Consider the following 27,875-nt stretch of genomic DNA (forward strand, 5'->3'; position numbering starts at 1 on the left):
ACTCATAACAACCTTATGAACGAACAGCCTGAGCACTGTTCGTACATAGAGTTTCCGGAGGCAAGCCATTTTGATAGAAATAGACAAATTTCTGAGTTTTTCCTCACATACCGTTTCACTATTTAAAATGGGATGTAACTTTCTAATCTTTTCTTAATCTTAAAAAAAATCTTCAGGTGAGCTCTGGTGGCCTAGTGGTGAGAAGCTGCAACTGCAATCTCAGAGATGCAGGTTCGAATCCACCAGATGCCCTGCTGGATTAGGAGGAGCAATCTCCTGTACCAGATCTGATTTGACGGTACACACAAAAAATAATGAAATAAATAAAAATTTAAAAAAAATAAAATTTTTTAAAAAATTCTTCAAACTACATCAGTGAACATTTATATACTATTAAAGTAAAAAAATCTTCAAGAAGATAATTGTGTTTAAGGGAACAAATGTAGTCTAGTGTATGATTGAGTTCCTGTATGTGTCATTTAGAGCTGTCCTGTTTAATATGATTGACCCGATTTTAGCTTTTGAAATTTAAATTTATTAAAACCAAATGTACCTTAAAATTCTGATCTTTGATTGCTTTAGTGACCTCCCCAGTAAATGTAGAACAATCTTATTGTTGCAGGAAAATCTATTGGACAATGTAGGCTATGGACACGCTAGTACTATGGAATGTCAGGGAGAGAGGTATAAGATGTACATGAACGGGAGCGGGTGTGAATGTCCTGCTCAGAGGAGAAGCTTCAGGAGTACAGGACCTGGAACTCTTCTTTCTGCTGAATTCACTCTTTGAGCTTCAGTAAGATCATGTCCTCTTCCCACAGCTTGAACTCAATTAAAGTCCACTAATTCCAGTGACTATCTTTTGTCACTCAGAACTCGTGAGAATTCAAAGTCTCTGCTATTTCACTGGCTCTGGGCCAACTGAAAGGTATGCACAGAAGGCTTTATTGGCAAATTTTTTTGGAGCCAGAGTCAGAAAACAAGGTAACATTTCTTCTTCATGCTTTTTAGAGGGGGGTGTTTCTGTTTGAGAGGACAGTGTTGTAGGTATAGGTGTTCAGGTCAGCCATGTTCAGGTATTACCCTGAGGCTGGAGGATAACTAACTGTGAAGAGACAGGGCAGAGTCTTAACTTTTTGGGGAAAAGTTTTAAGGTGGTGGTTTATTTCTCCACTAGAGGTACTTGGATGGTTCCAGCACCTCTGAAGACAAAGGAAGCTGCTCAGTGCTGCCTGGGCCTCCATTTGCCAGGGAGCTGCACGTGCAGATTGTGTCCTCTCCTCACTACAACACCAGCGGAGATTATGACCATGTTCTTTACCTACACTTCGAGACTCCCAGGTTAGCCTCCCACCCTTATCAGGAAGATAGCATCCTACCTTCGTAGCTATCTTCCTGCCCCATGCCCTGGATCCAAAGTACCACAAAACTTCTGACTAAAACCACATTTTGGAAAATACTATGGATAGGAGCGTCTTAGTGTACCGGGCAGACAATTGAAGAGAGATCTGAACCATGAGATGAATTTGAATCTTCTAAACTAAGAAACCTCTTGGATCTGAATGGATCCCTGAAGAGCCAAGATTTGCTCTTAAGTATTCTCTGATCCTTCTTTCCAGCCTTTTCACCATTTCCCCAGCTCAGTCTAGGCCTAACTTGTTCCATGGAGACCTATTTGGGATATTTGGGTGGATAGGAAGCATCTAAGCCTGTGTGTTGGGGGTAGTCATGGTGAACTGTGCTCTTGATACCTGTGGAGAGCTGATAGGGCTGCTGCTGTGTTGCAGGGTAGTCCAGGAAGGGGATATTCTGTGTGTGCCAACAGCTGGGCAAGTAGAGGTCCTGGAAGGAAGCCCAGAGAAACTGCCCAGGTATGCAGCTGCCTCCTGTCCTGCCACTGGGGTTCTCTTTTTTTTTTTTTTGCCACTGGGGTTCTTAACCAAGAATTCACAAGTCCCCAAATTGTATACAGTGTGTATATAAGAACTTCACTTTGTTGTGTACATTTTTCTTGGAGAAGATCCATGCCTTCTTCAAATTCTCAAACAGGTATGTGACTTAAAGTTAGGAACCATGGTCTGCTGCCTTTGGAAGGTGTTAATACAGTTGATTGCTGTATGGCATTTCCAGGTAAAGCAAAGCATTAAGAGTAATTTGAATTTTTTAAAAATTTATTTTAATGAAAATTTACAGAGACTTTGGATTTCCATTCATTCATAGTTACACACTTTCCTCCCTGCCCTCCTTCACTTTTCTCTTTGAAAAGAAAAAAAAATTATTTCATTGTTATATAGTCCCCCCTGGTCCATTCCACTATGCAGCTTTCATTCTGAACTCTTGTCATGACAATAATACCTAATCATATATTCCTCCTAAACAGTTCTCTCCCTCATCTGTTTCAATGCAGTATACATTATTTATCACCTCTTAGTTCCCCACAACTCCAATGTCCATCCTGCTTTACAACAGTGGCACTATGCAGTATTTGTCCTTTTGTGACTGAGATATTTCACTCAGCATAATGTCCTCCAGGGTCACCCATTTTGTATATTTCATGAGGTCCTTGTTTTTCAATGCAGCATAGTATTCCATTCTGTGAATATACCGCAGCTTCTCTAGCCATTCATTTGTTGATGAGGAGTAATTTTATTTTATATTTTCTAACATAATTTTAGCCTTTTGTGTGTGTGTGTGTGATTTCACTGATTTTTTTTTTAAATTTATTTCCATCCATTCATTGCTTTGCTGCACTTTTCTCCCTGCCCCCTCCGAGTAATTTTATTTTTTAAAAAAAGTTATTTGATTTTTTTTTTTAAAGTAATTTGATGACCTAGGGCAAAGTGCAATTCGTTCTTTACCTTTTCATCCACAGTGTTTAGCCCAGGGCTCAGATATGTTCGATACATTTCTCACATATATTCAAAATATGGAGACCCAGGCTTAGACTTCTCTAACTGGAGGATTGTGTATATGTTGTTATACATTTCAGTTTCCCAAAAGGGGAGCTCTGGTGAACTAGTGGATAAGGAGCTGCACCACCAACCCAAAGACAGGTAGTTAAAATCCACCAGCTGCTTCAAGGGATGGACCGTTTCCTTCTGTGCAATTTACAGCTTCTGAAAACCCTTGGGGGTCAGCTCTGAGTCAGTTCAACTGGAAGCCACATAACATCTCCTGAAAGGGGATAAAAAGATTGCTGCTGCCCTTGAGCAGCCTTCCCTCTTTTCCCTCGTCCTAAACAGAGTGAGAACTAGTTCATAACTAAGTCAAGAGTTGCAAGCAGGGAAGAGACGCCATATAAAATGAGGAGGCAAACAATTGAGAGGCTGCTTTGGCCTTATGTGAAGGGGGAATAGCATGATCCTATAGCCTACCCAAGGGAGCTCTGCTGGCCTAGTGGTAAGGAGCTGCGCTGCGGACACAGTTCAGATCTTATAGTTGCTCCGTGGGAGAAAGATGGGCAGTCATCTCCTGTGCGATTTACTGCCTCTGAAAACCCTGCAGATGGTCAGATATGGGTCATTTCCAACCCGATGGTACACAACAACAACATATCTTAACCAGTTTTCCTGTTCTGGGCTGATTTCCCATAGACATTTATTGAAAGGACACAACTTTTCAGACTTCGACTTTGAGAGAGATCTCAAGTGAGGTGGAACCTTGCTTACAGGAATTTAAGCATAAGAACCTTCATACCCAAAGTGTCAGACCTAGCCAGCCTGAGTCTTCTTCCAAAAGGAGGGAGTGTTCCTTACTTGGAGCACCTAATTCTGCTGGAGCCAGTATTCAGAGCCTGGTTCTCTAATCTCTGGCCAGTAAGTCTCCAGGTCTCAGGGCTGTGGTGCCTAGATGAAGGGTCCAGTAGTGCTCCATGGCACCTCTGAAGTTCCCTAAATCAAGTCCACAACTGGGCCCAGTGAATGCCAGACTGATGCTTCTCAGTCACCCTGCCTCTCTCATTTACCTTAAAGTTAGCAAATGCCAGTGAGCCAGCTTTCTGTATGGAAACCCCAGAGTGTCCACCCATTGCACTTCAAAAGAAGACTCCCTGGCACCCTTAGAGGCAGATAACCAAGCTATTCTATTTCCAGGTGTAGAGACCTGCCTCCCTTCTCTAGGTTCTGAGTGCATAACTCATTCCCTGAGCAGGTCCCAAGAAAAGAAAAATTGGACTGAATTCATGAGAGAATTTAACAATTTGCCTCACCTCCATTATACTTCCCCAGACCAGCCTGTATGGGAGTTGACTTCGCTTTCCCATCTGGCCCACTGTTAGAGACAAAAGTGTTCTTTAACAGTGTCCTCCTGGGTTCTAGGGAGCAGTCCGCCTCCACCTGGTAGGTTAATCTCCCCTGGATCCCTCCAGTGCTATCCCCCCTGGGTTCCTGTGCTTCCACGCTTGTGTGCTTTGACTCAAGATGTTTGGCCTGGTTGGGATTCTAGCTTGTAGACCCACTCATATTAATGCAAGGACCTAGTTCCCCCCCCCCTTTTTTTTTTCTAACTGCAATCACTGCTGTTGTAACAACTCTTAAGCATTTCATAATAGCAGCCAAGTATGCGTCCTCCTCCACCCTGGGTCACTCTTACCCATCTCTGCTACCAGTAAAAGCAGCTTTGAGACTGAGAGACAGTGTAAGCAGAGGCCTGGGCTGCAGTCTGCCTCTGATCTTGCCTTGGTGCCTGAGGACTGAAAAGTTAGCAGTTCGTCTTTATCTGGAAATCTGGAAACCTTCCACTCACCCTCTTCCCAGGCAGTAATTAGAATAAATCTAGTTCCTGAGCTGAAAGAGCTTTTCACAATAGTTACTTACACCCATCTCAGACACTTTGAGGCAGATAGGGGTAGATTGAGCCCTATGTTTTTGCTGTTTACTGTTGAGTCAGAGCTGACCCATGACTTACAGCAGGTTTTTAGAGGCAGTAATGGGAGGACACTTTCTCCCATAGAGCAGCTAGTGGATTTGAACCATATGCTTTGGGTTGGCAGTACAACTTCTTACTACTAAACCACCAGAGCTCCCTGGGCCTTTTTACCTTCCAAAAAATGGAGAAATGCTGTTTTCTAAAACGGAAGTATAATTAACATAACTTAAAAGAAATTCTTTTAAAGTGTATAATTTTTTTAAAGTATTTAATTCAGTTGGATTTAGTACAACATTGTACAGCTGTCACTGTCTGATTCCAGAACATTTCCATCACCCTAAAACCCTTTGCTTGCAGCCACTCCCTATTCCCTACCTACTGTAGCCCCTGGCAACCACTAATCTACTTTGTATCTATAGGCTTGCCAATACTGGATATTTCATAAAAATAAAATCCTATAATGTGTGAAAAGTGTTGATTTTTCAAAAGCTTCATAGGTGATTATAGAGTAAAATCTAGATGGCAAATTATTACAGAATCTGCCTGCCATTTTGTGGATTATAAAAATGTTGGTGCAACCACTGTGGAAGGTGGTATGGCGCTTTCCCAAAAAGTTGCAAATAGAGATACCATTTGACCCAGAAATTTCCACTACTGGGAATATATCCTGAAGAGACCATAACTGACATCCAAGCAGATACATGCACACCTGTGTTTATCGCGGCTCTGTTCACAATAGCAAGGAGTTGGAAACAACCTAAGTGCCCATCAACAAACAAATGGATAGAGAAGCTGTGGTATGTTCACACAATGGAATACTACGCTGCATTGAAAAACAAAGAACTCATGCAATATTATTCAAAATGGGTGATCCTGGAGGACATTATGCTGAGTGAAATATCTCAAGTCACAAAAGGACAAATACTGCCTGGTGCCACTGTTGTAAAATAGGACTGACCTTGGGGTTGGGAGGAGACTAAGAAAGATGGGTTCAATAATGTATACTGCATTGAAACAGATGAGGGAGAAAACTGTCTTAAAGGGATATGTGATTAGATATTTTTTGTCATGACAGGAATCCAGAGCGAAAGCTGCATAGTGGAGTGGACCTGGGGGGAGGGATTGTAAAACAATGAAATAATTTTTATTTTACTTTTCCAAGAGGGTAGTGTACTAGGGGAAAGGGTTGGGATGGGAGAAAAGTGCAACAATGAATGAATGGAAATCCAAAGCCCCTCTGTAAATTTTCATTGAAATTAATAATAAATTAAAAAAACACCCAAAAAATTGCAACAGATTTCTTCCTTCTGAAGGTTTTAGGGGGCCTTGGTGGGTATGTGTTTGAGGGGGATACTATTCTGTAGCCAGGGGAAGTGATCCATTCAGGGCTGCGGTGACTTCTCACATTGGAGTGAGTAGGAGATGTTTATTTCTCTTGAAATACAACCCCAACCCCACAAAGGCACGCTGATAGCCATGGAGGGTTCAGAGGGACAGACAGCTTTTGTGCACCACAGACAGCCATATGGGTTGTTGGTAGTGGTACATACCATCAAATCAAGTGCTACTCATTTTGACTGTGAACAAAGATCCAAAACTTACCCTATCCACTGCCATCCACATCATCTCTGATACACTCAAGCCCATTGTCACAGTCACTGTGTCAATCCATGCTGTTGAATGTCTTCCTTTCCTTTGCTGACCCTCCACTTTTACAAGCATGATGCCCTTTTCCAAGGACATGCTCAAAGTATGTGAGATTAAATTTCATTATCTGTGCCTCCAAGGAGCAAACTGGGTTACACTTTCTCCAAGATGTATTTATTCTTTAGGCAGTTTGTGGGATATTCAGTACTCTTCTCCAGCATCACAATTCAAAGTCATCAATTCATTTGTCATCCTTATCCATTGTCCAGCTTTGCACAGCAAATAATTGAAAAGACCATGTCTTAAATCAGGCACACCTTGATCTTTAAATTGACACCATTTCCCCTTAGCCCCTTGGAAATGTCTTTTACAGCAGATCTTCTCCAGTGTAACATTTTTTGATTTGTTGACTTCCCGTACCAAGGGTGTTGATTGTGGATCCAAACACATCTTGGGGGATGTTTTCTGTCCTCCTGAGTTTGTTCTCACAGTAGCACCTCCATGATTGAAACAGCTAGTCCAAGTCCACCATGTGAGAAAGGGAGCGATCTTGTGATTTACAGCCTCTGGAAACCACCTAGAGGGTCACAGCCCGTAAGAACACTGCTTTGTCTTCGGGAAGCGGGATGTGTTGGCCCTGAACATGTTCATTGGGCTTCTTTCCTGCAGGTGGCGGGAGATGTTTTTTAAGGTGAAGAGAGCAGTTGGAGAAGCCCCCAACAAGCCAGCCAGTGCCTACTTGGCTGACACCACCCATACCTCGTTGTACATGGTGAGGCCTTGGGTTATGAGTAATCCTGGGGAAAGGAGTAGAAGCAGGTCTACAGCTGCCACCCACGTTTCACAGGTGGGAGCTACTCTGAGCTGTGTTCCAGGACTGCCCGCAGGGGAACATACTCCTTGGAGCAGCTTGTCTCCCCCAGGCATGGAGGCCTTGGTGTCTGAGCTCTGTGCTACCCTGAAGCCTCGGCTCCAGCCAGGGTGAGTGAGGCTGCAGCCCCTTGGGTGAGGAAAGCCTACCCAGAATGTCCTTGGAGGTGCAACAAGCTAGACTAGTGTCTGATGCCTTGGCTACCGCGGGGTGAGGAGGCCCTCCTTCGAATCAGAATGCCCTGACCTCCCATCTACATCCTTTCTGTAAACAAATGCAGACCTTACTAATTCCTTCCAGTGCAATCAAGACCAAGGTTTCACTGAAAATTATTCAGTGATGACAAAAGGGTGTTGGACTGTTCAGCACCCCTGCCAGGGCTCCAGACGGGAGCAGGAAACAAGGCCTCCCTGTGGAGAGGAGAGACGGTCCTGGAAGCCAGCACTTTGGGGGGAGAGGAGTCAGATGTCTGCTTTAGACATGCAGAGACCCCTTTTCACTGGGTATGCTGAGGGTTGGGTTGGTGGCGGAGATGAGGGTCTCTTTTTTTTATTTCAGGGGTGCCCTGTTGACAGGCACTAGCAGTGTCCTCCTACGGGGGCCCCCAGGCAGTGGAAAGACCACAGCAGTGACTGCTGCTTGCAGCCGCCTTGGACTCCATTTACTGAAGGTGAGGGAATCTGAAGAGTTGTCCCAACTACTTCCCCTCTCAGATGCAGCCTGTCCATCTCTTGATCCGTCCGGGCCCAATACCTTGGCTGAGTGAGCCAGACACACTCCCTTGATGCTTAGCTATTAATAGAATATTTGTGACAATTCTTGAGTCCAGAGAATAGCATTAGGGAAGATGGGGACTTTTTTAAAAAAAGGCAGGGATTAAGGGAGGGGCACTGGTCAAATCTGTTTCTGCCTTAGTGCTATTCTCTGGACTCCTGAGCCATCACCCCAAATCCTGAAACCGCCAGTTCTTGAAGCATCTCAGGAGTTGCCCCTGTCACTCCTGTCCTTGCTCATGTCCTCACAGGCCTGTGGGGCTCCCCTCCTAGGTGCCCTGCTCCAGCCTCTGTGCAGACAGCAGTGGGGCCGTGGAGACCAAGTTGCAGGCCACCTTCTCCCGGGCCAGGCGCTGCCGGCCTGTAGTTTTGCTGCTGACTGCTGTGGACCTTCTGGGCTGGGACCGTGAGGGACTCAGTGAGGACACCCGTGTGGTGGCCACACTTCGTCACCTCCTCCTTGATGAAGACCCCTCCACCAGGTATTTATACAGAACTGGGCCTGAAAGCTGGGAGAGTTCCAGTTCTCTGCATTTTATCTCACACTTCAATGCCCTTTGACTGCCTGATGGGCAACCCTGAGGGTCACCAGAGAGGAGGAAGTGGACTCATCCTTAGGAAACATTAGGCTTGAAGAATTGCTTGAAGAAGAATCTCAGGGGAGGGAGGGAGGGAGAGAGAGAATATGTACGTACATACGTACGTACACACACGTATGTATGTACATGGGTTCCCTCTGACAAAGTATTCCTATGAACCCTTATCTATGAATGTGGGGTGCTCACCTGTGCCCACCTTCCCTCTATGGCTGCTGCCCAGCCTCAGGACCAGGCAGTGCCCAGGGCCTTGTTTTCAGTGTCACTTCTCTGTGCAGCTATCCTCCTCTAATGGTGGTGGCGACCACAAGCCGGGCCCAGGACCTGCCTGCTGACGTGCAGACAGCATTCCTGCATGAGCTGGAGGTGCCCGTGCTGTCAGAGGGGCAGCGCCTCCACATCCTGCAGGCCCTCACCGCCCACCTCCCCATGGGCCAAGAGGTGAACCTGGCCCAGCTGGCACGGCGGTGTGCTGTGAGTATGAGCGCCGGCTGTGGGGCTGGACCTGCCTGTTCTCCTTGTCCCAGGAACTCCGTCCCACCACCCTGCAAACCACACAGAGGTCTCTGCTGCTAGCAGGCAGACCACCTTCCACCTCCCCCCAGCATGCCCTGGTACCTGTTGTACCCTGCTTACCCTCTGTTCCCCCAGGGCTTCGTGGTGGGGGATCTTTATGCCCTTCTGACTCACAGCAGCCGGGCAGCCTGCACCAGGATCAAGAACTCAGGGTGAGGAGGGAGGTAGTATTGGCTGGGCTTGGTGAGGAAGGGAGCAGGATCCTGGCGATGAGGAGGCCTTCCTGCAGCCTGCTGGCTTTCCCCACAGTTTGGCAGGCAGCTGGAGTGAGGAGGATGAGGAAGAGCTGTGTGCAGCTGGCTTCCCTCTCCTGGCAGAGGACTTCGGGCAGGCCCTGGAGCAGCTGCAGGCAGCACACTCACAAGCAATCGGCGCCCCCAAGGTAGAGGCTCTGGATGTTGGAGGTGGACCTGGAGCTCCCTTCACCAGAACTTCCCCTAGCGTGCACCTGTCTTCTAGATCCCCGCCGTGTCCTGGCAGGATGTGGGTGGGCTGCAGGAGGCAAAGAAGGAGATTCTGGAGACCATCCAGCTCCCTCTAGAGCACCCTGAGGTGCTGAGCCTGGGCCTCAGGCGCTCCGGCCTCTTGCTCTATGGGCCCCCTGGCACTGGCAAGACCCTCCTGGCCAAGGCTGTGGCCACCGAGTGCAGCCTCACCTTCCTCAGGTGACCCTGGGAGGGATTGTAGGGCTGGGTTGGGGGTCACAGCAGACTGGAGGGGCAGCCTGAGAGAGAGAGAAAGAGAGAGAGAGAGTGTGTATGTATCTCCATCTGTCTGTCTGGTGAGTCTCACGCCTCATATCCTTTCACTCAGCGTGAAGGGGCCAGAGCTCATCAACATGTACGTGGGCCAGAGTGAGGAGAATGTGCGGGAAGGTGAGCACGCAGGGCAGGCCCAGGCTTCCTGCCCTTCTCAAACTCTTCTCTTCTGGGCCTCCCTGACACCAAGCTGCTCATGGTCATTTCTAGTCCTCCTCCCACAAGCTGAGTTCCTGCCCAGTGGGGTCTAGTGACTGGAGGGAGTGTTGCTGAGGAGTGGTTTATCCCTGCTTCCCTTCCTCTTCTGCCCTGACTCCACATCTCCTCCTTCCATGGGCCCTCTCTCCCCTCAGTGTTTGCTCGGGCCAGGGCTGCGGCTCCATGCATCATCTTCTTTGATGAACTGGACTCCTTGGCTCCAAACCGAGGACGAAGTGGAGACTCTGGAGGAGTGATGGACAGGTGGGGCTTCTAAGCTGGGATGGTGTCTGGGGTCCAGGATGAGAGACAGGTCCTGGCTAGCTCCAGACCAGAGCCCAGAGGTACACATTACCTAGTCTTCCAGCTCTCACTATAACACAGACAAGAACCCACTGCCGTTGGGTTGAAATGAACTCTTGGCAGTGCTCCCTCGGGTTTCTGAGGCTGTAAATCCTCATAGGACAACACCGCCTTAGCTTTCTCTTGAAGGGCAGCTAGTGCATTCAAACCACTGACCTTTTGGTTAGCAGCCCAACATGCATACACTGCACCACCAGGGCTCCTTTCTGACAGTATTTTGTTGTTGTGAGTATGACTCATGGTGACCCTATCAACACGTAATATACTGGAGTATAGTGACCCTATTCAGACTGTATGTTGTTAGGTGACATTGAGTCAAGTACTACTCATAGCGACCCTATGAGCAACTGATCTGAACACTCCTCTCTCTGACATGCTCAAGCCCGCTGCATAGTGATGGTTAAAGATGGCTGTGGAGTTAGGTGTGGGGGAATGGGGACCCGCGTGGAGGGATACACATAACTGGACAGAAAGTCTTGTTGAGAATGGTGACAAGGAGGGCAGGTCTGGGGATGGACCAAGGACTCCCCAGCCTTCTCTTCCTTTCCAGGGTCGTGTCTCAGCTCCTGGCCGAGCTGGACGGCCTTCACAGCACACAGGATGTGTTTGTGATTGGAGCCACCAACAGGCCGGACCTCTTAGACCCTGCTCTGCTTCGGCCTGGCAGGTGGGCACTCTGTACTTCTCACCCCCACCAGGCCTTCCCCATTTGGACCTATCTGCCCCTGGACCCTTCTGGGCCTCTCCCACCCCTTCTGACTGGGCTCCCTGGGAGCCTGCCTTGCCTCCTGGGAGAGGAACTTGACCTTCCCTACCATTTTCCCTTAAAGGTTTGACAAGCTGGTGTTTGTGGGGGTGAGCGAGGACAGGAACTCTCAGCTGCGGGTTCTGAGTGCCATCACACGCAAGTATGCCCCCTTAGAGGAAGAGTTCTTGTGGGCTTGAGCCTGGGCTTGGACCAGCTGTTCATCGCTGGTTTTCGAGGGGCAGTAGGTGATGTTGGCTGTGATGTCGGCTTTCCCCCCTTCTGCCCACCACAGATTCAAGCTGGAGCCCTGTGTGAGCCTGGTGAGTGTGCTGGACCACTGCCCTCCTCAGCTGACAGGTGCTGACCTCTACTCCCTGTGCTCGGACGCCATGACAGCTGCCCTCAAACGCAGAGTTCGAGACCTGGAGGAAGGTAAGCTATTCGGCCAACCCCAGAGTTGACCACAAAGGTGTGGGGGACAGATTCAGCTCTGGGTTTTAGAGGAGGGGCTGCTGACCTCTGGGGGCCTTTGGGCAGGAAGATGCCTCCTTCCCCAGGCCCTCCCTGCCTAGGCATAGACCATAGCCTCTGTTCCCCAGCTGTGATGGGGATCCTGGCCTTGACTAACACTTGTCACTTCCCAGGGCTCGAACAGGGAAGCCCAGCCCTGCTGCTCACCATGGAGGACCTGCTGGCGGCTGCTGCCCGGCTGCAGCCCTCAGTCAGTGAGCAGGAGCTGAACCGGTACAAGCGCATCCAGCGCAAGTTTGCAGCCTGCTAGGAGCCTCCTGCAGCCTGAGACCCCACCCGTGATGACTCAGGAGCCTCAGGGTGACTGCAGAGACCTGAGAGGAAAGGAGGCTGTCTTCCTCGGGCTGCTGCTTGCCTCCTAAAGGCTTCCAGGAGATCCCTCTAGGGCAGGATGGCATTGGGATCCCTTCCAGAGTTCAGGAGGCTGCCTAGCTGCCCCTGTTCCCAGACCGGCTCCAAGACCTATCCAGGAAGGTCCTAGACCTGGACTTCTGGGGGTTAGCCAGATCGGTGGCTGAAAATAAAGCGGATGCTGCCCCCTGCTGGTGTCATTTGGTGCCTAGGTGGGGCGGTGCAGAGCCAGGTGGTGGGAGGAGTAAACCCTTGGAATACGTGGGGTTGATCTTTCTGACACAAGACACAAGGCATGCGGAGGCTGAAAAGGCACAGACTTTATTGTTGGTTCAGTGCACCCAACTGCCTTGGGCCTCTCCGCACACCTGGGTTTTTTGCACTGCTGCCAGGGCTGAGCCGGGGCTGGTGGGATCTTGGCTGCACTCAGTCTGTCCTCTTGAGCACATGGATGAAGTAGCAGGGGATGTAGGTCTGGCCTGGCTTGTATGGCTTGAAGTCACCCAGGACACTGTGCTGACACTTGCCCCCGAATGCTCCTCGTACCAACTCCGTGAAAGACTCCAGGCAGTGTGGGTAGTAGGAGAGCCTGAACTTACTGCAACGGAGCCCCAGGGGGCCGTGAGGGCGGATGGTCCAGCTTCCTTCCCCCTCACGCCCCTGCCTGCCCACGTGGGTACCTCATGCCAGGAGAACCGCCCTGCCCAGCTCCGGGCACCTGGACGGTGTAGTCCAGGGTCACCATGTGGGCTTTGTTGTTCACTGTCAGCACTGATGTCGTGATGTCCTTGGTCAGGTCACTCTGCAGGCCATGGTGCAGGTGTCATTAGCCTCAGTAGTTCATGGTGGGACCCCAAGACCTCAGGATCGTACCTCCCACTCTGAGCCTTCCTCCCACCCCCAAGGGAGTCCACCTTGTAGTAGATGTTCTTCCCTGGAGGGGCACAGCCCGTGCTGAGGATGTGGTCGTAGTTCCGGTGGTCGATGACCAGCAGGCCCCCTGACCGCACCATGCTTGCGATGTTCTTCAGTGCCAGCCGGTGCTCACTCTGGTCTCCTGAGCTCCAGGTAGGGGCAGAGATGCCCTATCTGCTCAGGACCCCTCCAGCATCTAGCTCCCTCCCATCTCTTCCCTCCCCAACGGGTGCTGGTGCAAAGACAGAGACAGGGTGGGGAATCAAGCAAAGAATGCTTTCCAGGCGAGCAGGTGGCCAAGGGAGGGGCCTAGAGAAAGGGGTGTAGCTCAGGCCAGAGGCCATGCCCACAGCCACACCTCTTACCTTTGCTATCTGGCAAGTGGGCAAAACTGTTCCCAAGGCAAATGACAGCATCAAAGCCGCCTCCTGGTGGCTGAGGCACATCATTGTCTAGAGTCATCCAGTTTGCCTCTTCAATAACTGGGAGCCAAAAATGGGGGAAGAAGCATCAGGGCAACAAGTGTACATGGTACCAGCAGCACCCACCTCCACCACAGTCCTGCCTCAGGTCCTCTTCAAAACAGGGATTCTTCATTCCATTAGGAGGGGAGGATCATTACAGACGTGGAAAGTTCTTATAGAGGAGGCTGGAATTGGGAGGAGAACTTTTAAGTTTTTATTCATGGGGGTAGGGTGGAGTGGGAAGGGTAATCACACTTAAGGCAGCTTTTTACACCAGTCCTTTCCTGGTGCTTCTGTTGTGGGGAAGTGGCAGTCAATTTTCCTCTGATCTTACTGCCCTCCCTTAGGGGTGGACAGGTTAGGAGAAACACCCCACCCAAGGACTAAAGAGCCCAGGGCAGGGAGGAAACATCCCTGGCGGCTTGGCTGCCCTGCCGTACCCCACTTGTCGAAGGCAGGCTCGTGCCGCCGGTTCCAGCGCTCTTTGAGCGCATACTTGAGCATCTTGTCACTGGCATCCACGCTGGTCACACTGAAGCCCTCTTCCACCAGCATGATGGAATCCACCCTGGACAGTGCCATGGACAAGAGGCAGAAAAGAGCAGTCAGGGAACACGGGACAAGGATGGGGCTCTGTGCTGTCTACCTCACTCATGGGCCAGAATCCATGCCTCTGCTTCCCCTTCCTGAGCCTTCTCTGCTGATCTCAAATAACCTCACATAGCTACTGATAGGGTGGCTTCATCATAAGGAGTTGTGCTACCAACCCAAAGGCCAGCAGTTCAAATCCACCAGCTGATCCATGGGAGAAAGACGGGCAATCTCCTCCCATGTGATTTACTGCCTCTGAAAACCCGCTGGAAGGTCAGCTATGAGTCAGTCCGTTCTGGCCACACAGTACATAACAACATCTGCTTATCAGGTAGTGACTTTTTTCTTCAGCACCTATTTAGATCAAATGTGCAGCCCAGTGAGGTAGGAGGTGGTGTCCTCATTTAGAGATGGAGAAAGTGAGGTGCAGAAAAGTCAAGTAACCTGTGTACAGCAGCACTGGTGGCCTAGCCCATAGGAAGTTGTGCTAACCTAGAAGCTACAGCGCTCTGGCCTTTTTGAATCTACTTGTTGCTTTAGGAGAGAAAGCTGGTCAACTTCCTCCAGTGGGATTTACAGGCTTCGAAACCAAGTGGAGTATCAGCTAGTTACAAGTAGGTTCTGACCAGAGGGCAGTGGGTGAGTAGAGTGCACAGAAATAGGGGGAGGCTGTCTCTGCACAGCTGCTCTGCTTACACTGCCTCTCCCCTACATGCGGGAGCTTTCTGACACAGCGTGCCCAGCTGTGAATGGAGTTATTACCCCTTACCTCATGGGGTTTTGTAAGACTGCAAAGAGCATGTTGTCAAAAGCTCTAAACACCACCCTTGGCACAGGTCAATGTTGAACAAATGTTAACTGTTAACATTGCCCAAGGCCAAGCAACACGTAGGAGCAAGGCTAGAGCCAGCGTTGGATGTGGTGAGGTTGGTCCTGGCTTCCCCCACCGGGGCACCCACCTTACGCTCCCGCTCCTCGCCCCTCCGCCGATGGACTCCCCCCCACCCTGTGCCCTCCTTCCGTTGTGCCCGCTTCTGCCTGGACAGGTACCCGTCCAGTCCTGGCTGTCCGCCCCTGCCCGGCTCCGTGAGCGCTGCCCCGACGTGCCCGGCTGAGGCCTTGCAGCTCGGTCTCCGCGTCCCCCACCGGCCGCTGGGCTCACCCGGTGCCGCAGGCCACGTCGAGCACCCGCTGGCAGCCGTGCTGGCGCAGCAGCCCGAGCAGCCAGGCCTTGTACTCGGCCGTGCGGCTGCGCGTGTCCCCGATGTAGAGCTGCCACACGCGCGCCGCCTCCCCGTCCGCGTACTGGTCCGGGAGCCCCTCGGCCGCCACCCCCAGGGAGCGGGTTCGGTACACGCTGTCCACCATCCTGCACCGCGCCGAGCGCCGGCTACTCGCTCGCCACTTATAGCGCGTCTGCTCGCCAGCTGCGGCCCCGCCGCCAATGGCAGGTGAGCTTCGGGACACGCCCCTGCTGGGCTCCGGCAGCCGGGGGAGCGGCCTCTTCAGTCCTACACCCGGCTCTCCAGGACCCAGCCCTGTGCGCACTCCCACGGCGGGGAAGGACCCTTCTGCCCGCTCGACCTGGCACCAGGAGGCTGAGGGAGGGTGTAGGAGAGAGAGGCCGGTAGAACGGCCCCACTCCGCTAACGCCCACAGTGCGCAGAAAGCTAACCAAAAGTCCACTTTCATAGTCCACAGAACTGAACGCCTTCGCGGACATGTGGGGATCGTCCTCAGCGAAGGAAAGTGCTAGTATGTCTTAAGGAAGGAACGTCCAGCCAAGGGTCCCTTCTTCCCAGACAGGGAGAAATGAAGAGAGTTTGTTCGCCCAAGTCCAGGGGCGGAGAGATCCCCGCGCCCCGCGCCCCGCGCCCCGCGCCCCGCGGTGTAGTAAGAGAATCAGGCTTTTCGCTTCGATACCTAAGGTGGAGCCTGGCGCCTGCCTTCCGATTCCTCTCTCACCCACCATCCGTAAAGGAGATTCCCGCAGGGAAAGCAGTGCGAGTTAGGAGTGGGGAAGCTTGATTTTCTGCTCTTCTTGTGCTCGTTGCCACTTCATATCGTAGTCGTTTGATTTGCTTACAGTAAGTTCATCCTTCCTCCGCTTCCCAGGCTTCCCTTCGCAGGACAAGATCCTGCCAGTTCCGAGGTGAATTCCCCAAGGCAATACCTTGCAGCGAAGTCTGAGCTGTGGAGAAGAGCTTTCTTCACCAGCCTTTGTTCTCGCTTCCGAAAGAGTTGTGGAATTTAGAATAAAAGAGGCTCGCTTTCCCTAAGCCCCTTAGTGGCTGCAGAATCTGAGAGCAGAAAGAATCTGAAAGATCATTCTTAATATTTTTTAACTATTACTCTTTCTTAATCATTACTAATAATGAAAGATCCTTCTTAATCACTACTAATAATTTTAATTGAAATGTTAATGAAAGTTTATAGAACACTTGGATTTCCATTCATTCATTGTTGCACATTTTCCTCCCTGCTCCCCTCCCCACTCCAGTTTGCTTTTCTCTTTGGAGGAAAAAAAAAATTTCATTGTTATACAGTTTTCCCTCCAATCCACTTTACTATGCAGCTCTTGTTCTGGATTCTTGTTATGCCAATAATACCTAATCATATATTCCTTTTATACAGTTCTCTCCCTCATCTGTTGCAATGCTGTGTACATTATTTATCCACTCTTTACTTAGTTTTCCCCCAACCCCATATCAGCCTTGTTTTACTACAGTGGCATTATGAAGTATTTGTCTTTTCGTGACTGAAATATTTCACTTAGCATATTGTCCTCCATGGTCACCCATTTTTTTATTTTACTACTTTTAATGAGATTTTGGATTTCCATTCATTCATTTTCTCCCTGCCCAGCCCTCTCCCCTGCGCCCCCCCCCAGCCCCAGTTCACTCCTCTCTTTGAAAAGTAAAAGAAAAATTCTTTCTTTGATATACAATCCCCCCCCATCCCTCCCACTGCCCCAAGTACACTCCACTATTGCAACCTTAATTGTGGACTCTTGTGATAACCATAATACCCTATCATACATCGCTTTTAAATTATTCTTTCCCTCATCTGTTTAAATGCAGTATACACAATTTATCCAGTTTTTCTCAGTCTTATCCCAACCCTGATGTCAGTCCCATTTTACAGCAGTGGCACCATGCAGTATTTGTTCTTTTGCAACTGAGATATTTCACTCAGCATAATGTCCTCCAGGCTCAGCTATTTTGAATAATATTGCATGAGTTCCTTGTTTTTCAATGCAGCATAGTATTCCATTGTATAAATATACCACAGCTTCTCTATCCATTCCTTTGTTGATGGGCACCTGGGTTGTTTCCAACTCCTTTCTATTGTGAACAAAGCTGTGACAAACATGGGTGTGCATATATTTGCTTGGATGTCAATTATGGTCTCTTTGGGATATATTCCCAGTAGTGGAATTTCTGGGTCAAACAGTATCTCTATTTGCAACTTTTTGAGAAAGCACCATACCGCCTTCCACAGTGGTTGCACCATTTTACACTCCCACCAACAGTGAATAAGGGTTCCAGTTTGTCCACAACCTCACCAGCATTTGTTGCTTGCTGTTCTGTTAAGTTTTGCTATTCTGACTGGGGTGAGATGATATCGCATAGTTGTTTTGATTTGCATCTCTCTTAGAGCTAGGGATTTTGAACATTTCTTCATGTGCTTGTTGGCCATCTGAATATCTTCTTTGGTGAAGTGTCTGTTCATATCCTGTGCCCATTTTTCAATTGGATTATTTACCTTTATCTTGTTGTGGTGCTCAAGTATTTTATACATTCTAGATATAAGTCCCTTATCTGACAGGTCATTCCCAAATACTTTTCCCCAGTCTGTGGCTTCCCTTTTTACCCTGTTGAAGAAATTTTTGGATGTGCATAGGGATTTGATTCTTAGACGGTCTCATTCATCTATTTTATCTTCTCCTGGTTGTAGACACCCATTTTTTTAATCATATTTCAATGTTTTTCCTTGTTTCATTGTAGTTCCTTATTTTCCAGTGCTGCATAATATTCCATTATGTGACTATACCACAGCTTCTCTATCTGTTCATTTGTTGATGGGCACTTGGGTTGTTTCCAACTCTTTGCTATTGTGAACAAAGCAGCAATAAACGTGGGTGTGCATATATCTGCTTGGGTGGCAGTTCTGGTTTCTTTAGGGTATATTCCCAATAGTGAAATTACTGGGTCAAATGATAATTTTATTTCCAACTTTTTGAGAAAGTGCCATACTGCCTTCCCTAGTGGTTGCACCATTTTACACTCCCACCAACAGTGAAGAAGGGTTCCAGTTTCTCCGCAACCTTGCCAGCATTTGTTGTTTGTTGCTCTGTTGAATTTTGCTATTCTTATTGGGGTGAGATGATATCTCATGGTTGTTTTGTAATAATCATTCTTAACTTTCTGTTTTTAGGATGAGGACGGTCTCAGGTGGCTGTGTTCCTGCCAAGGAAAGGTGCCTGGTGCCCACTCTGACCCTACAGATCCTATAGGTCTTCAGCAGCAATCTTAGAAAGGTATTGTGGTGAGGAGTTCCCATTAAAGCTGAAGTTATCTTTTCAAGATATTCTGGGAGAAAATCCACTTATCCAAAGAGTGAGGGTTGGGAGAACACAAACTCACTGCCCTTCAGACTTATATTGATCATGTAGAACAGCTCTTAAGTAGTTGTGGTAGCTTAGTGGTAAGAAGTTGCACCATCTCCTCTTATATGATTTACTGTCTCTGAAAACCCGCTGGAGCTGGGTTGGTTCCAAACAAAATCTTTGACAGTCACTTTACTCTCTGAAGGGAGCTCTAGTGTTTAGTCCTTAAAGAGTTGCACTGCTAACACAGAGGCTATGTATGAGGCTCGGGCAGTTCAAATCTAGCAGTGACTTCCAGGGAGAACTATGGTCTGTCTCTTCCCATTGTGATTTGCAGCCTCAGAAACACAATGGAGGGTCACTATGAGAAGGAAGAGACTCGGTGTTGAATTGAACTGAAATATTTTAATGTGAAATATTTGAATAGAAGAGCGTTTAGAGCTCTTGTACACAGGGTTGCTATGAGTCACAAGCGACTCGATGGCACATAACAACAACAACAACAACAAAGTAGACTAGGGTAATATTACTATTGTCTTCTTTTTCATTTGCTTTTATCCAGGATGCCAAAGTAGGTGGAAAGGTCACTCTTGAATTTTCTCTTGGCTCAGATGTTATTGGGAAATGTCAGCTTTATAGTAACCAGAGTCATCTCATCAACAGGTCATAAGACAGAATTATTTGTAAATTTAGATATCTCTGTCCATCCTTGCATTTGGAAATTGTCATTCAGTGTGGATCCAACTCAGAAAGGCTTTGATAAAACTAGTAACAAGGTGCAAATGAGTTGATTGAAATATATGATGATCTCATGTGTGTTATAATAGAACTAAGTTCTACAAGAGGGAGCTCTTGGAGCCTACTAGGTAGGCAGTTGTGCTTTCCACCCAAAGGTGGGTAGTTCAAATCCACCAGCTGCTCCTCAGAAGAAAAATGGGCAATCTCCCGTGTGCTTTACAGTCTCTGAAAACCCACTGGAAGCCAAATATAAGTAAATTCTGAGTCAAAGGCAAGAGGGTGTGTGTTCAGTGTCAACCATGACTCTCTGTATTTCTACTATCTTCTTTATTTTTTTAATTTTATTTTATTATTATTTGTGAGTGTACCGTCAAATCGGATCTGACTGGTAAAGGAGGAGGTTGCCCCTCCTTCTCCAGCAGAGCATTTGGTGTATTTGAACCATGTACCTCTGGGATTACTCTGCTATCTTCTTTTGATGCTTCCTGGCATCATTCAGGATTTTGCCTGTAGAATCCCTCCACATTGCAACTCGAGGCTTGAATTTGTTCATGAGTTCTTTCAATTTGAGAAAGGCTGAGTATGTTCTTCCCTTTTGGTTTTCAAACTCTAACTCCTTGCACATTTCATTTAAATAGTTTTGCTTAATCTTCTTGAACTTTGAAATCTCTTCAACTCCATTACTTGAACATTTTTTGCCTCCTTTTTTTTTATTTCTTTTGGTTTCAGCCCAAGTTTCAGTGTCTCTTCTGATATCCATTTTGGTTTTTTTCTTTCTCCTGTGTCTTTGTAATGACCTTTTGCTTTCTTCATGGCTGATGACCTTGCTATCATTCCACAATTCATTTGTGTCCAATGCTTCAAATCTATGCTTGAAACAGTTTTTAAATTCCAGTAGGATACACTTAAGGTCATATTTTGGTTCTTTCAGACTTATTTTCATTTTCTTCAACTTAAACATCAATTTGTTTGAATAGTCAGTACCTGGCCTGGTTGTGGTTGTTTTTTTTTTTTTCCTGGCCTGGTTTTGACTGCTGATATTGAGCTTCTTCAACATCTCTTTTCATAGATGTAGTCAATCCAATTCCTGGGTAATCCATCAAATGTACTCCAAGTATATAGTTACTCTTTATGGGTTGGGGTTATTGTAAGTATTTTCAATAAATAACTCATTGTGGAAAACAATGTATACGAACTTTGTAAGTAAACTAGTATAAAATAAATAAATAAAGACTAGAAATTAAGTCCATCAGTTAGATGAAAACACAATACATTACATGATGTCAAATTCCATCATCTTGTAGTAAAACAGATAAAATTCTAAAAAAAATATCATTCATTGTACAAAATTCAATCATGTGATCTCTGGCCTCATTTCTGTCATATTTCCCAATATTTGCATTCTGTTTACCAATTTTTACTAATGCATCTTGACTGCATGTTTGGTCAATTTCAGACTGCAAAAGCTGATAGAAATTCTTATCGTCTTTATCTTCGGCTTTCGTGGTTGGTGCATATGTTTGAATAATGGTGGTATTAATAATTCCTTGTATGGATATAGATAGTTTCCTATCACCATAGCATTGTATTTCAGTATAGATTTTTTGTTATTATTTACTTTTAATCTTTATTTAAGGCTCATATGCCAACTTAGCATTTTCCACCAGCTCAGAGAGAAGAAACTCTCACAGCTTCACAGTTTTTTGTTCAGGCGCTGCTTTTGTGGGAGCCTTAGGAGCAGCCACTGCTGTCTTTTTAGATGCTTGTGTAGCCTTTTTTGCTTCCTTGGCAGCCTGATAGCCTGTTCTCCTTGAGTATCTCCAACTTCAGGCTTTTGATTCCTCCCGACCATCCATATCAGCAAGAGATGCACCACGCTTTGGAATTTGACTGTATGGCAGGTTCTTTTTTTTGCATTTCTTCCCATTGACCCTTCATGTGTTTTCTTCTATAAAGAACGGTCCAATTTATCTGCCGTGATTCCATTTGGAAAGGAATACCAACTCACATTTTGCATTAAGAAATTGGAACACCTTCCCTTTGGTCCAGCCTGGTGTAGTGCCTCCCATGACCAGGGTAAAACTTTATTTTATTTTCTTTTTTTTAACTTTTTTTTTTTAAATTGTAAAAAACATGTATGAGGTTCCAAGGAGTAAGGGTTGGGAACAGAAGAGTGAGGATGGGCAGAGATGAAATCACAGGGCTGCATAATTTGGTGGATGGAGGGAGTGGGCAAAGGAAATGAGAAAGATACAGTGAGGACCAGAAAAGACAGGGTAATGGTGACGATTTATTTTATTTTATTTTTTTTTAACAAAGAAATTGTCTCTTTCATCTGTGGGTTTCTCTTTTGGGAATGGACTCTCAGACTCTCTGGCTGCTTCATGTTGAACAGGGGCATTGAGATAAGGTGAGGGGAGCCCACATTAATACTTTACTGGTGGTCCTGAGTTGAAGCTGCATGCCTTCTTATTCGGTTAGAAGATATTTTCCTAACTTTTTCTGCCCTCTGGACTGCAAAGTGTTTGCCAAGATGAGTCCAGTGTAGGGGTTGGGCTGGGGTGGCTGGCTGAAACTTGAGGATCCATCCTCCTTTACTTTCTTAGCTAGAAGTTATATTTCCCTTTGTCTCTGGAACTGGACTCAGGGTTCAGGTCTGGAACAAGACTCAGTGGTCAGGTTACCTATAGGAAAGGGAACAAACCTAGAGAGAACAAACTTATGAGTTACAAAGAGAAGGGCTTTGGAGGTGTTACTTACAGATGTACTGGAGAAGGAGGTGGAGGAAAGTGGCTTAGATAAGATTCCTCATACCCACCAGGTGGCTCTCCCTGAGGCCCAGGCAGCATACCCTGGGGGCTCAGCAGCACTCCCAGGGGCTGGTGGTAATCCTGGGTGTGTGTGTGTGTGTGTGTGTGTGTGTGTGTGTCGGGCAGCACTCCCCCTCACCAAAGAAAGCCCCCACCACCCGGTCCAGGTGAGGAGACCCCTGGGCTCTGGCCATGGTGCAGGCTTGGTGATGGGTGGCCGGTGGCCTGTGGCCGTAGGATTCACCCATTTTTCCCCCAAGAATCTTTGTCGTTTTGATGTTGAGCTTCAATCCATTCTGAAAACCAGTAGTCAACTGTTTAACTGTTCAGGTATAGATAAACTGCGGGCTGTGTAGGGCTATGGTGGCCTGTTTCAACGTGGCCCCTGCTCCTCATGTGGCTTTCCCTGCCGCTGTCATTTTGGTTCCTCTCAGGATAGACCTTATACCTGCTGAATCTGCACAACTCAACCTTCATGGCTGTGACTTCTGGAGAACAGGGAAGATCAGTGCAGATCTTGAAAGGCTGTTCTTTTTTATAATGATTGCCACACCATTCCTTTTCAATTTGTCATCCCCAGAATAGCAGATCATGTGATTGTCTGGTTAAAAATGGCCACTGCAAGTCCATCTCAGCTCATTAATGCCTTGGATGTCAATCTTTGTGCATTCCATTTTGTTTTTAACAGTTTCCAATTTTTCTAGAGTCATACTTCTTACCTAACATGTTCCAGTTACTATTGGCTATTAGCAGCTGTTTCTCAATTATTTTTTGTTTTTGAAAGAAAATTTTATTTTAACAAACATTTACAGAGAAGTTAGATTTTTCATTCATTCATTATTGCACATTTTACCCACCCTCACTTCCCCTTCTCTCTTTTTTAAATATTCATTCATTGTTGCACAACTACTTACCTCCTTGCCACCCCAGCCCTCTTTGCAATGATATACCTCTTATTCTAGGCTCTTGTCATTTGTATAATGCATAATCACATGTTCCTTTTAGACAATTCTTTCCTTCATCTGTTCCAATGCAATGGTCATTATTTATACACTATTATCCTATTTCCTCCCAACCCCCCATGTCAGAGCTTAATAACAGTGGTGCTATGCAGTATTTGTCCTTTTGGGACTGAGATATTTCATTCAGTATGGTGTAGCTGTTTCTTATTTTGAATCTTGCCACAACAACAAGTGAAATTCATTCACTAGGGGAAAGCTTTACATCACCCATTCTATTATGAAAGACTCTATTCTGAGGAGGCAGCTCTTCCTCAGTCCCATTTCGAGTGCCTTCCTGAAGAGTTCATCTTCCCACACTGTGTCCAACAATGTTCACCCATCATTCATAGAGGTTTTTTTTATTATTATTTTTGTGTGTGCGTGTACCATCAAATCAGATCTGACTGGTACAGGAGGAGATTGTCCCTCCTTCCCCCTTCCCCGGCAGAGCATCTGGTGGGTTTGAACTGCGTGCCTCTGGGATTGTAGTTGCAGTTCCTTGCCACTAGGCCACCAGAGATCCATAGAGTTTTTGAGGGCCTGTTATTTCAGAAGTTGATGACTGCTCCAGCATCTTACTCTGAAGTTCCTACACTTTATTTCTCACTAATCTGTCTTCCCCTGGAAGCTCTGGTAACACCTGTTCATGGGTGACCCGGGTGGCATTTCAAATACCAGTGACATCACTTCCAGCATCCTTGGCACACACCAGTCACCTCAGTATGACAAACAGATCAAAGAGTGAAAACCAAATTCTGAATTCCACATCCATGCCTTGCTTTGGTGAAAAACTGAGAATGATGTAGAAAGTGAAACAAGGTTCGAATTGGAAATTATTACCTCTGTAATCCCTATAAAGCAGCAGAAATGCAGATGCTATTTAGTGGAGTAATTTTTTCCCCTGATAATGTAAATTATTGGGTCAAAAGATGAATAAGTTATTGTAAAATGGTATAATCATTCTGAAAGGCAGTTTGATGCTTCCTCAAAAAGCTGAACATAGAAATTCCATGTGACCCTGCTATTCCACTGCTTGAAATATACCCCGAGAAAATGAAAACTGAGGCTAAAACAAAGACTTGTACACAAATGTTCATAGCAGCATTATTCACCATCACAAAATAATGGCAACTGTCCAGAATGTCCAACTACAATTGAATGGATTGAGAAATTATGGTACATTCACACAATGGAATACTACACAGCACACAGGAGCAATGATTTTGTAGATTATTACCTAACTTGGGAGGGACTGGAGAGCATTATGCTGAGTGAATTGACTCAGTCCCACAAGGACAAATATTGTATAAAACTATGATTGTAGAATGAATATGAGGATCTAAGTGGGGGTAGGGTGGAAGCAGAAGGGTGAGGATGTGCAGGGAGAAGGTGGATTAATCATGGGGTTGTACAATTTGATGGAGGGGTAAGGGAAATTGGAAGAATCTGGTCTGAAAAACAATGTATTAGAATTTTGTAAATAAATTTAAAAAAAGGAGGGATAAATTATTGCCAGCATCACAGTGGACCGTTTTCATGTAGTAAAGATCTGAATGGTTTACAAGGTTCTATAGCCAGAATATTTTTCTAGCTTGTAAAGCTAATGGTGAAAATTCTAAGAGGGAAGGACAACTGTATTCCCCATAACTCAGCTCTGTATATAATTTTGTTTGCAAACTATTGGATCCTAAGTCATCTAATTTTCAGTTTGCTATGGACTGCTGGGAGAACAAACAGGTTTGTCCTGGAGAGGGTGAAGCCAGAATGCTCCTTGGAGTCAAGGATTCTGAAGCTTCGTCTGACATATTTTGGGCATGTTGCAAGGAGGGACTGGTCCTTGGAGAGGGACATCATGTTTGGGAAAGTGGAGGGGCGGCGAAGGAGAGGAAGACCTTCGATGAGATGGATCGATTCTGTGACTGGAGCGGTGGGAAAAAGTGCATTTGAGATGGCTAAGTTGGCACAGGATAGAAGAGTGTATAGAGCTCTTGTACATAGGTTCGCTATGAGTCTCAAGCAACTCGATGGCACATAACAACAACAACATGGATGGATTTAGCAATTGGTATGACTTGAATGTGGTTGGTAAGCATGAGTACAGTTCTGTTAGCAGTGATTTACCTGTCTATGAACTTAGAGAAATGAAGAAACTTATACAAGTGTTCAGGTCTTTGAGTCTCTATGAGTCACCTACAACTTGACAGCATTTAACAACAACAACAACAACAACAACAACAACAACATAGAGAGATCTCAGTTGGCCTAATGGACAGAAAGTGATGCTACTAAGCCAAAGGTGGGTGATTTTAATCTGCATCCCTCAGGCCTGGTTTTTATTGTTTTTGGTCAAACATTCTTCTAAGTGGCATAGCACTAGTCTGTCAATTTGCTGTACAGAGGTAACTTGTGGTTGCTGTTAAGCTGAACACTGTGACCCTGATGTGCCAAATGTGATAATGGTTACCCATGGCAGATAGTGTTTGGTGGAGCTCCCCGATTAAAACAAGCTTGGAAGCAAGAGTGGTACCACTTCTGAAATAACTTGTCTCTGGAAATCCTATGAACTTGGATAAGTGAAGAAAGTTATACAAGTGTTCAGTTTTTTGTTCATAGGGTCACTATGACTTGCCTATGACTCGATGGCACTTAACAACAACAACAACAATTTAACCTGGAGACATGGTCTTGGCTTAATTGATGAGCTGGAAACACACATTCATGACGAACATCAGGACTGGAAAGCTGTTTGGCAACACATTGCTGCTGTCATTATAATAATCCTTGGATGTGGCATAAGCTTTTGATGAAGAAATAAAATGTTTGGATCTCCACCAAATTTTGGGGGTTTACTTGAACTTTTTGCTCAATTTGATCCATTTTTAACAGTTACTATCTCAAAATATGATAACAAAGGAAAGTGCAACCTATTTAGACATCATATATCTAAAACAACATGCAAAAAAATAACCTGAATAATAAAATTTGAGCAGCACTTTCTGTGAAATAAATTTAGCTTGACTTTTCAGTTTGTCTATAGATTCCACTCCTGATCTTTCTCACACAGATCTTCTAAGCATTGTTTTAAATTACCTGCCTCCAACATTTGGAAAACCTCTCGTGCAATCCATCACATTTCCTAGCTTAAAAGTCATAACCGTGAAGAAATTGCATTTCATGTACTTCACTCTTCATGTAACATTTGCAAAATTGATTTTCCTGAGGGCAGAGGCCAGTCTTTTGCCAATGCTGCCAATGTGTCAGGGCGTTATAAAAGAATGAGCAGAAAAGTTAGAACACACTGAATGTACTGTCTTAATGATCTCATGCTGTTATATCAGAGATACCTCAAGGGGATGATTTTAACAGACAGCTTTATTCTCTAACATTTTGGGTGGATAGAGGTCCAAACTCTGGTGGCAGCTTTGGGGAAGCTCTGCCAGATACAGAGTAAGTAACTTCAGCAGCTGGAGACCCAGCATTCCCTGGAAACTTCTACGTTTTCTGGTCTCCCCTGATGTGGAGCTTTATCTCGCAGCAACCCAGGTCCAGAAACACATACCCACTCCTGGAGACTGTGTGTGGTACTAAAGTCCCCACTTTTGGCTCGCTTTCCTCCATTTTCATCTCCAGTGAGACAAAAGATATGAAAGACTTTTTAGAAGCTGAAACCTCACTGGAGTGAGGTTTGCAAAATGCAAACACTGGAGTGTATGTATATTTTTGTTGGTTAAATGGGATAATCCAGTGTGCAGCGTTTTTAAAAAATTATTACTTTTGTCTTTATTAATGTGTGTACCGTCAAATCAGATCCGACTGGTACAGGAGAAGATTGACCCTCCTCCTCCAGCAGAGAATCTGGTGTTGAACTGCGAGCCTTTTGGGTTGCAATTCAGCTTCTTGCCACTAGTCCACCAGGGCTCCCTGCATGCAGCATTTTTATTGGATAAGTAAAACTTTACAAGATTCAGAAATACGTTTAAAGATACACATCGATCACTACCAGTCATTAATGATTAAGAGGTTTTTGAAAACTCAACAAATAATGATGAATTCTAAATATCAAAAAGTTCTCTTGGTTGTTCTTGGGAGGGGAAACTACCTACTTGCATGAACTCTATCAGAAGAATCATTGGATTTTTGGATTATCACATAGAGCTCAATCTGCTCTAAGAAAGTCTGGCTAAGTGAGTGTAAAATAGATCCCCCATGTAGATGGGTTGTAACACTGGTAACAGTGGCTTCATTGGTCTTATACTTCATGTATACCTGTGAGAATATCAACAATGTATGAGATTAACCTTACTGACAGTTTCAACTTACTTGGATCCACTGTCAACACCCTTGGTACCAGCAGTTAAGAAATGAAAAGATGAATGGTACAACCCTTCTGGAAGGCAGTTTGGCACTTCCTCAAAAAGCTGAACATAGAAATTCTATATGACCCAGCTATTCCACTATTTGGAATATAC

General features: G+C 46.2%; 2 protein-coding genes across 3 annotated transcripts in view; one reads left to right on the plus strand and one right to left on the minus strand.

Annotated features, from left to right (window-relative positions):
• The window catches only part of PEX6 (peroxisomal biogenesis factor 6), a 14,901-nt gene extending 2,724 nt beyond the window's left edge, over positions 1 to 12,177 (plus strand). For both annotated transcript variants that reach the window (XM_006881979.1, XM_006881980.1), the window contains exons 2-17: positions 1,178 to 1,341; positions 1,788 to 1,871; positions 7,183 to 7,285; positions 7,361 to 7,494; positions 7,943 to 8,054; positions 8,431 to 8,639; positions 9,032 to 9,227; positions 9,405 to 9,481; positions 9,579 to 9,711; positions 9,789 to 9,994; positions 10,143 to 10,204; positions 10,441 to 10,549; positions 11,199 to 11,315; positions 11,479 to 11,556; positions 11,689 to 11,828; positions 12,041 to 12,177. In XM_006881979.1, the coding sequence (XP_006882041.1) occupies positions 1,178 to 1,341; positions 1,788 to 1,871; positions 7,183 to 7,285; positions 7,361 to 7,494; positions 7,943 to 8,054; positions 8,431 to 8,639; positions 9,032 to 9,227; positions 9,405 to 9,481; positions 9,579 to 9,711; positions 9,789 to 9,994; positions 10,143 to 10,204; positions 10,441 to 10,549; positions 11,199 to 11,315; positions 11,479 to 11,556; positions 11,689 to 11,828; positions 12,041 to 12,177 (2,061 nt within the window). The remainder of the gene's footprint in view (positions 1 to 1,177; positions 1,342 to 1,787; positions 1,872 to 7,182; positions 7,286 to 7,360; positions 7,495 to 7,942; positions 8,055 to 8,430; positions 8,640 to 9,031; positions 9,228 to 9,404; positions 9,482 to 9,578; positions 9,712 to 9,788; positions 9,995 to 10,142; positions 10,205 to 10,440; positions 10,550 to 11,198; positions 11,316 to 11,478; positions 11,557 to 11,688; positions 11,829 to 12,040) is intronic.
• Positions 12,178 to 12,704: 527 nt separating this feature from the next.
• Positions 12,705 to 15,616, minus strand: GNMT (glycine N-methyltransferase). The gene is made up of 6 exons (XM_006881981.1): positions 15,411 to 15,616; positions 14,098 to 14,225; positions 13,559 to 13,675; positions 13,193 to 13,335; positions 12,959 to 13,080; positions 12,705 to 12,876 (listed from the first exon to the last, which is right to left on the minus strand). Exons 1-6 carry the CDS (start codon positions 15,614 to 15,616, stop codon positions 12,705 to 12,707), a joined length of 888 nt encoding a protein of 295 aa, XP_006882043.1.
• Between the last annotated feature and the right edge of the window lie 12,259 nt (positions 15,617 to 27,875).

This window comes from Elephantulus edwardii, unplaced genomic scaffold (genome assembly GCF_000299155.1).
Source record: "Elephantulus edwardii isolate Elephantulus edwardi_28Jun2011 unplaced genomic scaffold, EleEdw1.0 scaffold00017, whole genome shotgun sequence".
Classification (NCBI taxonomy): domain Eukaryota; kingdom Metazoa; phylum Chordata; class Mammalia; order Macroscelidea; family Macroscelididae; genus Elephantulus; species Elephantulus edwardii.